We start from the raw sequence: 12619 nt of genomic DNA on the forward strand, positions 1-12619 counted from the left end.
AACATTTTTCTTTACAGTCACGTGACAGATATGGCTACTGTATTATTACTTGCCCTTGACAAACATATGAAATCAACCAATTATTCATCAATTGCATCGAACAAAACATCAAGATGTTTTTAGATCCAGCCAGTTGAAATTGATGATGCTTTATATATACACAACATATTGCTGGTGGTGATTTGGCACTCACTGCCACGCATCGGATTAACCCAGTCCCTGTCTTACACCCTGGCCATTTGGTGAAAACAAGTTTGTAGATGTGGCTTTTACGTTCTGCATTGGTATGATGGAGACAAAGTGTTTCACGTTTTGTCTGAAGGCGTGGTGAATCTTTTTAAAACGGAAGCGCAATGTTCGTATCGGGTCACTAGATCATGAAATATTAGTAAAACTGTTGTAAAGATGATGGAGAATTTTGATTCAGAGGACGACAACATCAGTCGAGCCAGCTCAAACCGATGGTCAGTGATGGCATTTGAGTTGCCAGGCTCAGATATACTTAAAACAGGATATCTAAAGAAATTAAAGGTATAAAGTTAAATGTTCCCGCTAGTCGAATTAATGACACAACTTCATTCATTTGTTGACAGAAATTCTCATATATTTTGAAGCTATTGGATCTAGTAATGTATTTGAAGACCTATATTTAAACCAAGGGAGATATAATTTATGCTAAACTATACCCTCCTGATATTCCAAATCAATCATTTCAACATTAAATTATATTCTTTCTGGAGTTATCAATTAATTTGTTTACTGTGGTTTTATCAGTATTCTTTGAATGCTAGTTTTTCATGGATATCATTTTTGAGTTGATCGAAGTGATTTGATGTTCATTTGAAGTGCAGTTTCTAAGAACATATTTTATTTGTAGGATCATTCAATCTGATTAAAATCATATCTTTGTGAAGCTCTGGAATTTCTGATAGCCAATGTACAAAGGAACATTTAATTTGTCGGAGTGAATCACATAAACCAGATTGAGGATCTCAGACCACAAATTAACACATCCCTGAGACTGATTTTCACTAAATCTACAAAAACTGTTTTACATTTGACAGAAAACACCTACATTCTAAATAGAATATGATTACAGTAATTTTGCTACTGAAAAAAATATGACTGAAATGATAGCTCTTCAAACATTGATATTAGACATTTGCTGCTAAACACTAATATGATGATCCTGATTGATGTAACATCAGCCAATAGCCTTTAGTTAAAGGCTTATTTTCTCTGATTTCAATTTCAGACAAAGAAGGACAAGTTTTTTGTCCTGCGGTCCACAAGCAGTAGTGGCCCTGCCAGATTGGAGTACCATGATTCAGAGAAAAAGTTCAAAGCTGGACAACTCCCCAAAAGACAGATTCACCTCCATAAATGTTTCAACATCAACAAGAAGTCTGACACACGGCAGAAAAACTGTATAGCCCTGTATTTGGTGGATGAGTGCTTTGCTGTGATTGTTAAGGATGCTGCAGAAATGCAGGTTTGGCTAGATCTAATGCTGGAACATCAGTATGAGTATTTGACAGATGAACAACTACCCTACCCTCACTATGGTAAATTTCTTTTGTCACTATTTTATTTCAGTATAGTTATAATTTTTGGGTTTTAATTTTATCTCAACTTTATGCAATCTGAGTAAACAAAGACAGTTTATTCTTTTTCTGTCCATTCAGCTTTGATATAATTATACAGTTATGATAAATGTAAAGTCCTAAAATTATTTCATATACATGTACCGTAATGTCTCGTGTATAACACGCACTTTTTTTCAGCCAAAATTTGATCAAAAGTGGGGGGTGCGTGTTGTACATAGGACAAAAATTTTACCCCATTTTTTCAAGCCGTGATTCTTGAAACAACGGGAGTAGTGACTGCCTATATAGCGTGTTATGCAAGTTGTATGAGTGTATACTAAATTTACTGCATCAGAAATACCTCATTCTTAGTTTTTTTCCATGTATTGAAATATTTATCCTCTTTTAACACTATTTCTTGCATCAAACAAGTTTAAATATTGCCAGTGTATTCGCCATTACGTAAGCAGCCACCTGTTGACTCGGCGCGTGGTCAATGTTTGTTTAACAATTTCCGGTGTCAGAAGCATGCACCTGTCTTGTGTCGGACTTTACAGGGTGTTTTCAAGTGCATGAAGATAAACAATTATTCTGATTTTATTAAACTTAATTACTTTGTGTCCAGTTATGCGGTTAAACTTTATTGCTTTACATAGACACTGCTAAAATTACACCGATCATTTGTAAGACTTGATAATGACGATATACGACAAACATACGTTTCTTCACGATGTTTATTTAAACAACAATCAAAGGGTTTGACTTTACTTAATAAATTAAATCATTTCTTTTGATGTTGTTTTGGTTTATATCTGCAAACATTTTTACTTTTAAGCACTAAGTTCGGTTGCCGTTCTTCTCTACATATGATGATCTTCAACTTCTCCGATGTTGTATAAGAACACTTTACAAAGTGTCAAATGATATTTGATACCGCCCATGTAAATCATGCCGTCCTTTTTTAGTAAAATTGTAAGAACTTTGACTCATATATCGCTTGGGCCATGTTCCGATCACGAATTTACAGTAATTACGCTTGGGTTATAAAATTATCATTAAACATCGATAGTTATTTGGGAAAATGGCGGCCGTCGATTTTCATCGTCTGTGCAATGTTCCAATCACAAAATTAAAGAAATTGCGCATGGATTATAAAATTATCATGAAACATCGATAGTTTTGGAGGAAATGGCGGCCGTTAATTCTGCCATTTTTTGGGTGCGTGTTATACATAGGACCTGCTGTTTTTTCGCCATTTTTTTGTCAACTTTGGGGTGCGTATTATACACAAGTGCGTATTATACACGAGACATTACGGTATATATACAGAAATTATAATCTTCTACAATAGAACAACAGTGATATGAGAAATTAAATCTGTTTTTATGCATATCGACCATAAAGGCATAATAACTTAATGTTAATTCATAGCTGGATGATTGATGCAGATAGTTTATTGTGAGTCTATCATAGAGACACAGTCTTGTGGACATCAGAGAAGTTGGAGCAAAAAATTTTGACTTCTAAGTTTAAAAGATATACAGGTCATACAAGATAAAGTTATTCATACAAGTATGCATGTACTGGTTGAAATTGACCTGTTTCTATAAATGTGGTGTGACTGAGCCCCTATGCATACTCTTCTGTTTCAAAATTTTGATTCTTTTTATTGTACCAGAAAGGGTGTTTATATATGTGTTTTTCTTCCTGACAGATTGGTTTTTCAGTATAATGCTGTGTTTTTAATGTGGGTGCAATTAGCTTTATAAAAGTTGTTTTCCCCTTTTGCAAGTTGTTTTGGAGGGGATACCATTGCTCAGTGTTTGTGGGTTTGTAAAGATTAGTGTGTTAATGAACTGAAACTTGTGGACAAGAAAACATTAACACTTTAAATCATCAAACATTGCATACATTTTCTAACATCATCATCATCTGTCTAACCCTAATTCACACCCAGAGTTATTAATGATTTATTGAGGTATATTGTATATATAATTTTCTATAATAATTAGTTAGTGGGAGAGTTCAGAGGAGATTAACAAAAATTTCTCATGGTCAGAAAGCTTGCAAGGTCATTGGCCCTAGGTCAACAGACGGAGATCATGTTGACCTTTTGCCCTGAGAGTCAGTGATACTTCCAAAGGCAATGCTTCAATGTACTGTATGTTGATGTATTTTTAAGAGTGTTTTCCGAGATTCTTTGAACATTATTTAATTTTTATAATTTTAGTTAGATACATGTATAGAGCTAAAAACATAATGAATAATTCTGATAAATAAGCATGGCTTTTGGTGGTGATAAGGTTATATGGTTATTAGATTTATTGCTATCTGACTTCTCATTTACAAATATCTACCAGTTCTGGTGTTGTATTTCTTTGTATTGTTACGTTGCCAGAAAGGTGAACAAATTTTATTGACAATTAAATGCCAAAAGGATCGGACACAAGTTGTCAGAGAATCCTTGCAGACAGAAGGTAGGAGCTTGGTTGGTCATTGATATGGCCGTGGCTTCTTATGACTTTATGTAGCCACTGACAAATGGCTATTTCGTGGACACTGGTGTCGTGCTCCTATTACATGAACTTTGAGTCAATGTATCAATGTTTTGTCCAAGGACTGATAAATGAATGAAAATGGTATATACATGTATCATTAATATAACAGGTTACTGGGAAATATCTCTGACCCTACTTTACCCTGTAACGTTGAAACCTCTGTCAGTCATTTGTAGAAGGAAGTATATTGGATATTCAATCTCCTATCAAGGTCAGAGTAACTCATTTTATTATAAAGGGTCATGGTCAAAATTTGTGTTCATTTTGATTGTGCTTTAAAAATTTTACAAGGTTGTTTTGAAGTCTTGTTTATCATTTTATTAAGAAAATGAACTTCATCCTTGTGTCCCAGCAAACTGTAAACTTTAAAATAAATAAATTGATATATATGATACCATGTAGATAGATTTAGGAAGAGACACATTCAGATATTACAGTAACTATTGTGCATTATGAAGATTTTCTCAGAGGTGGCTTTCTTAGAGTCATGAGTCATCATAATATTTGTGTTTTTACCTGAATTATCTTGACTTCCTTCATAAACAAGAAGGTATTTTATGTTGCAATCCTGTTATGATCATTGATTAGATGAGTAGAAGTTGTTATCTACAACATTGCCAAGCTTGATTTGGGTTAGTGTGCCCCTATTGGAAAATATACAGCATATTGTTTTGCACCTGTCAGTTGATATACCAAGTGTTATCCAATCAATTAAAGACTGTTTTGCTGAGCCACCTTCAAATCTAAATGGTACCCTGTTATCCCCCCTCCCTCTCCCTAATAAGTAGTGACCTTAATCATTAATTAATGGTCATGAGACCAAATGCCAAACTACTGTGGATGTTGACAGGTAAAGGAAGTGTTGTCAGAGCAACATTTTAAGAGCACTTTGCTGGACAAATGAGTAGATGATTTCTATTGATTTTAGGGTCATCAGGTAAAAGGTCAAGTGTTTAACTACTCCTTCCACCTCATTGAAGTTTTTTTATGGAAATTTTATTTTTGTCCAATTTTAATAAGTTAAACTTCAAGTTTGAAAAAAATCCCCTCCCCCCCCCCCCCCCCCCCCCCCCTCCTGGGTCAAAAAACCTCCAGGCAGCAATTCCAAACAAACATTTTTAAGGATGGCCCCAGACATTGACAGGTATTCTATTCAATATTCTGGAGACCCTTTGCTTTAGAGATAATAAACTAGGTACAATGGTACCCCATTGGATGTATAGGAGGAGATTACCCATGAGTACCCCAAATATAGAAATGTACCAGTACTGCATGTCCAATGAGCGTAGTATGTAATGTAAAAGTTACCGTTAACTTTTCAATATTGTGACATGGGGAGGATAAATGTTATCAAAACATCTCTTTATCATGTTCATGTGTGAGATTTCATAGTTAAAAACGTGTTTTTCTATAAATTCATATTTTCTTTCCATTATTGGAGACTCTGTTGTTGTCATTTGTTTGATAAAGAATTTATGAATAGAAATTGTATCCTATGCAGTATAAATTTAAATATTGAACAGGAATGACCGAGAATCTATTAAGAAATTGAAGCCACTGTCTGTTTTCAGTACTTTGATTTTCGTGTGATCCTTTGTGTTCTTTGGTTTTAGACTACATATGGCAGGTGGAAATCAAGCCCAAGGGCCTGGGTGTCAGCAAGCACCTGTGTGGGGGGTACCGCTTCTGCCTACAGGATACTGTTTGCTTTGTGAGGAATAACTCAGATAAAGTCGACTTTGAAATTCAGGTGGGTTTTTCTTTGATGTTAAGCCTTGCCTTGCCTTTTATTTTCTAAAGGATGCAGTATGCTTTGTTAGGTAATGAATTGTTTGCTTTTGTCCAGCCAATTGATGGATTTCTTGATTACTGCATAAAATGATTCTGTTGTTATTAGATGATGAATATAAGAAGGTGTGGCCACAAGGAAAGCTTTTTCTTCATGGAACTGGGTCGGCACTCTCCCACTGGGTCAGGGGAACTGTGGATGCAAGTGGATGATACACACATAGCACAGACTATGCACGAAGTGCTACTTAGGTCAGTACCTTAGCTGTACACACATAGCACAGACCATGCACAAAGTGCTACTCAGGTCAGTACCTTAGCTCTATATACATAGCACAGACCATGCACAAAGTGCTACTCAGGTCAGTACCTTAGCTTTACACACATGGCACAGACCATGCACCAAGTGCTACTCAGGTCAGTACCATAGATGTACACACATAGTACAGACCATGCACAAAGTGCTACTCAGGTCAGTACCTTAGATGTACACACATAGCACAGACCATGCACAAAGTGCTACTCAGGTCAGTACCATAGATGTACACACATAGCACAGACCATGCACAAAGTGCTACTCAGGTCAGTACCTCAGCTTTACACACATAGCACAGACCATGCAGGAAGTGCTACTCAGGTCAGTACCTTAGCTTTACACACATAGCACAGACCATGCAGGAAGTGCTACTCAGGTCAGTACCTTAGCTTTACACACATAGCACAGACCATGCAGGAAGTGCTACTCAGGTCAGTACCTTAGCTTTACACACATAACACAGACCATGCACCAAGTGCTACTCAGGTCAGTACCATAGATGTACACACATAGTACAGACCATGCACAAAGTGCTACTCAGGTCAGTACCTTAGATGTACACACATAGCACAGACCATGCACAAAGTGCTACTCAGGTCAGTACCATAGATGTACACACATAGCACAGACCATGCACAAAGTGCTACTCAGGTCAGTACCATAGATGTACACACATAACACAGACCATGCACAAAGTGCTACTCAGGTCAGTACCTTAGATGTACACACATAGCACAGACCATGCACAAAGTGCTACTCAGGTCAGTACCATAGATGTACACACATAGCACAGACCATGCACAAAGTGCTACTCAGGTCAGTACCTTAGCTTTACACACATAACACAGACCATGCACCAAGTGCTACTCAGGTCAGTACCATAGATGTACACACATAGTACAGACCATGCACAAAGTGCTACTCAGGTCAGTACCATAGATGTACACACATAGCACAGACCATGCACGAAGTGCTACTCAGGTCAGTACCTTAGCTTTACACACATAGCACAGACCATGCACAAAGTGCTACTCAGGTCAGTACCTCAGCTTTACACACATAGCACAGACCATGCAGGAAGTGCTACTCAGGTCAGTACCTCAGCTTTACACACATAGCACAGACCATGCAGGAAGTGCTACTCAGGTCAGTACCTTAGCTTTACACACATAGCACAGACCATGCAGGAAGTGCTACTCAGGTCAGTACCTTAGCTTTACACACATAGCACAGACCATGCAGGAAGTGCTACTCAGGTCAGTACCTTAGCTCTATATTCATAGCACAGACCATGCACGAAGTGCTACTCAGGTCAGTACCTCAGCTGTACACACATAGCACAGACCATGCACGAAGTGCTACTCAGGTCAGTACCTTAGCTTTACACACATAGCACAGACCATGCAGGAAGTGCTACTCAGGTCAGTACCTTAGCTTTACACACATAGCACAGACCATGCAGGAAGTGCTACTCAGGTCAGTACCTTAGCTCTATATTCATAGCACAGACCATGCACGAAGTGCTACTCAGGTCAGTACCTCAGCTGTACACACATAGCACAGACCATGCACGAAGTGCTACTCAGGTCAGTACCTTAGCTTTACACACATAGCACAGACCATGCAGGAAGTGCTACTCAGGTCAGTACCTTAGCTGTACACACATAATACAGACCATGCACAAAGTGCTACTCAGGTCAGTACCTTAGCTGTACACATAGCACAGACCATGCACAAAGTGCTACTCAGGTCAGTACCTTAGCTGTACACATAGCACAGACCATGCACAAAGTGCTACTTAGGTCAGTACCTTAGCTGTACACATAGCACAGACCATGCACAAAGTGCTACTCAGGTCAGTACCTTAGCTGTACACATAGCACAGACCATGCACAAAGTGCTACTCAGGTCAGTACCTTAGCTGTACACATAGCACAGACCATGCACAAAGTGCTACTCAGGTCAGTACCTTAGCTGTACACATAGCACAGACCATGCACAAAGTGCTACTTAGGTCAGTACCTTAGCTTTACACACATGGCACAGACCATGCACAAAGTGCTACTCAGGTCAGTACCTTAGCTTTACACACATGGCACAGACCATGCAGGAAGTGCTACTCAGGTCAGTACCTTAGCTTTACACACATAGCACAGACCATGCACAAAGTGCTACTCAGGTCAGTACCTTAGCTTTACACACATAGCACAGACCATGCACGAAGTGCTGCTCAGGTCAGTACCTTAGCTTTACACACATGGCACAGACCATGCAGGAAGTGCTACTCAGGTCAGTACCTTAGCTTTACACACATAGCACAGACCATGCAGGAAGTGCTACTCAGGTTAGTACCTCAGCTTTACACACATAGCACAGACCATGCCCAAAGTGCTACTCAGGTCAGTACCTTAGATGTACACACATAGTACAGACCATGCACAAAGTGCTACTCAGGTCAGTACCATAGATGTACACACATAGCACAGACCATGCACAAAGTGCTACTCAGGTCAGTACCTTAGATGTACACACATAGTACAGACCATGCACAAAGTGCTACTCAGGTCAGTACCATAGATGTACACACATAGCACAGACCATGTACAAAGTGCTACTCAGGTCAGTACCATAGATGTACACACATAGCACAGACCAGGCACAAAGTGCTACTTAGGTCAGTACCATAGCTCTATATACATAGCACAGACCATGCACAAAGTGCTACTCAGGTCAGTACCATAGCTCTATATACATAGCACAGACCATGCACGAAGTGCTACTCAGGTCAGTACCTTAGCTGTACACTAGTGATGAAAATCTGTGAGATTTTCATAATCGATAGTTTCCCGCAAATAAATATTGATTATAATTGGAAGTATTTTTACTTTATAGTTTAGTGCTAAATAAATGTAAATAACCAAGACACTTGTTACTAGGCCTTTTGTAATTTAATTAACCTATTATTTCTTGCCATAAAAAATGTTGTATTCAAAAGATTTTCTGTAGTAGGTAGTCCAACATTACTTTTCTTGAAACCAAAATACGTCCAAACCCCAGAATGTGCTTTATTGACTGGTTAAGGATATGGAGCTCATCTGATATGTCAGTCATTTTCAGACCGCGCGCCTTTTTAGGGGTTGGATAATTCGTGTATAGAATTTTCTGTTTATGAAATGCGCTCCTTGAAGGGAAAAAAACCTCAACCAATTAATCGTAATGAAACCTTTTATGATTGAGCGCTTAGAATGTGGTTACAATTGACTGATTATTATCGATGATTGAAACATCACTACAGTACACACATACAGTACTGATCAGACCAAACCTAACAGAAAGTAAACCCCAACTTAACCCTGGGTTTACTTTCTGGGTTTACTAGAGTGGACCCAGAGTAGACCCAGAGTAAACCCAGAGTGGACACAGAGAGTAAACCCCTATCTGAAGTATACCCTGAAAGCAGACGCTACATGTGTATTCCAAATAAACAAGGGGCAGGAATCACAGGCAGTAGGATGATAAGATAAAATACAGGTCTGCTTCACACTTCAGTGCGTATAGTTGACTCCAAAAGCAATTCTTGAGTTAACCCAAAGTAAACCCTGAGTAAACCCAAATTTTCAAAAAGTAAACCCAAAGTAAACCCAGAAAGTAAACCCGGGGTTTAGTTGGGGTTTACTCTGGTGTTAGGTTGGGTCTGATCGGTACTGTAGCACAGATCATGCACGAAGTGCTACCCATGTCAGTACCATAGCTGTATGGTAGCACATAGCACAGATCATGCACAAAATACTCCGCAAAAATACATTTTACTTGGTTTTGTAGGAAATGTTTATAAATGGCATTGAATGCATACAATCACATTTTCCTGATTAATTGCCGTTAGACTTGGTCTCACGACCATCAATAGGATTAATTTGTTTAGATTACACTCAAGATTTTAACATTGTTCAAGGTTAACATACCAGTAACTGATAGATTTGCAGTTGATTACCGTTGATATACTAGTAACAAAGACCTGGGTTATAATGTCCTTTGCTAATCAGAGGACATTATTTAGCTAGATGCCATCACATGCTAGTCAGAGGACATTATTTAGCTAGATGCCATCACATGCTAGTCAGAGGACATTATTTAGCTAGATGCCATCACATGCAGTCAGAGGACATTATTTAACTAGATGCCATCACATGCTAGTCAGAGGACATTATTTAACTAGATGCCATCACATGCTAGTCAGAGGGCATTATTAAGCTAGATGCCATCACATGCTAGTCAGAAGACATTATTTAGCTATATGTCATCACATGCAGTCAGAGGACATTATTTAGCTAGATACCATCACATGCTAGTCAGAGGACATTATTTAGCTAGATGCCATCACATGCTAGTCAGAGGACATTATTTAGCTAGATGCCATCACATGCTAGTCAGAGAACATTATTTAGCCAGATGTCATCACATGCTACTCAGAGGACATTATTTAGCTAGATGCCATCACATGCAGTCAGAGGACATTATTTAGCTAGATGCCATCACATGCAGTCAGAGGACATTATTTAGCTATATGCCATCACATGCAGTCAGAGGACATTATTTAGCTAGATGCCATCACATGCTAGTCAGAGGACATTATTTAACTAGATGCCATCACATGCTAGTCAGAGGACATTATTAAGCTAGATGCCATCACATGCTAGTCAGAAGATATTATTTAGCTATATCCCATCACATGCAGTCAGGGGACATTATTTAGCTAGATGCCATCACATGCTAGTCAGAGGACATTATTTAACTAGATGCCATCACATGCTAGTCAGAGGACATTATTTAGCTAGATGCCATCACATGCTAGTCAGAAGACATTATTTAGCTAGATGCCATCACATGCTAGTCAGAGGACATTATTTAGCTAGATGCCATCACATGCTAGTCAGAGGACATTATTTAGCTAGATGCCATCACATGCTAGTCAGAAAACATTATTTAGCTAGATGCCATCACATGCTAGTCAGAAGACATTATTTAGCTAGATACCATCACAAACATCAAAGGCATGATCAAATTTTAAAAGAACAGCAGATGTTAAATTATCTATATTTAAAACATAATTCAAAAAGCAGCGATTTACTTGACACTTCACAAAACAACTAACATTCACTGGCTATATTAATTCTTCTTGATCATAACATATAATTATATATATATAGTGAGCTAAAAAGGAAATCGTGATGAAACCCATTGTTAAAATGGTGATTGACTACTAAATACACAAATAATAGATATGGCAACTGTAACATAAAATCGTCTGAGTAATCGAGAACTCAGTAGGAAAAGTAAGCGAGCAACAACTCACAATACAATGTACTACATACAAAGCACTTTAAGGTTGATAATTTTGTTGATAATTTTTTTTTTAAGAGTTATTGCATTTGTATCCCCAAAATATTTATAAGTAACTAAAGTGATATATTTAGAATACTTATAGATTAATGTTTATAGGAGAAGATATTAAATAAACAGATAATTTTAATTCATGACATAAGGAAAAAACAAAGATTCAGTAGCCAATATTGTTACAGTAACAATTACTGTTACTGTTAACAGTTACTGTTAATTCATGTTTAATAGGAGAAGATATTAAATAAACAGATAATTTTAATTCATGACAAGGAATAAACAAAGAATCAGTGGCCAATAGTGTTACTGTTAATTCATTGGGATTTCCAGATGCTGTTTATTGTGTAGATTGTTATGGTTCTGAAACTGTTAACCCAGAATTTTGTTAGTCATATTTGGTTTCTTGATAAATAGAACCTCAGTTAGAGAAAATAAGGATAGCAAAATTCATTGCTGCAATAAGAATTAAATCTGCAATGGAAACAAAAATGAGGGAATTATGATGAAATTTGTGATAGGAACTACATGTGTATATATATAAGTGAGCATAATAGAACTGATAGCGTAGGTAATCGTTTTGTTTATTGCTTCATGCATAGTAAGGGGTATGTATTGATGTCATAGGTAAAGCAGAGTAAACAAGTACAATAAACAGTGTTGTTTTAATGATGAGACAATGATTTGAAGGCAGCTTTGACTGTGTGCAGGTGATAAGTAGAAAATTGTACACATAAGACACTGTTACTTACAGACAAAAAATGATGAGTTAAGCTGTTATTTTCATTCTTAGCACAATAATTGCTGCGTTAAGAAAATTAGGAAAAATTCAAATTTTTATTTAATACTTTAAAACAAGGAATCGACCAAGAACAATTAAGTCAATGTGACAAAGACCAGTAACTCAATGGTCTTTGTGACCAAGTTCTGTTTATAAGTTTATACTGATTGACACCCTTAAAAATAATTGAAATTTG

At 37.4% G+C, this 12619-nt stretch overlaps 1 protein-coding gene across 3 annotated transcripts in view; it reads left to right on the forward strand.

Annotated features, from left to right (window-relative positions):
- Positions 1 to 12619, forward strand: part of LOC105342662 (insulin receptor substrate 1-B) — a 24393-nt gene continuing 11774 nt past the window's right edge. For 2 of the 3 annotated variants that reach the window (XM_066083667.1, XM_066083668.1), the window contains exons 1-4: positions 1 to 531; positions 1256 to 1565; positions 5758 to 5894; positions 6042 to 6184. In XM_066083667.1, the coding sequence (XP_065939739.1) occupies positions 406 to 531; positions 1256 to 1565; positions 5758 to 5894; positions 6042 to 6184 (716 nt within the window). In that variant the 5' untranslated portion in view covers positions 1 to 405. The remainder of the gene's footprint in view (positions 532 to 1255; positions 1566 to 5757; positions 5895 to 6041; positions 6185 to 12619) is intronic. The other variant, XM_066083670.1, reaches the window with a different exon arrangement.

Source organism: Magallana gigas, chromosome 5 (genome assembly GCF_963853765.1).
Source record: "Magallana gigas chromosome 5, xbMagGiga1.1, whole genome shotgun sequence".
NCBI classification, from domain to species: domain Eukaryota; kingdom Metazoa; phylum Mollusca; class Bivalvia; order Ostreida; family Ostreidae; genus Magallana; species Magallana gigas.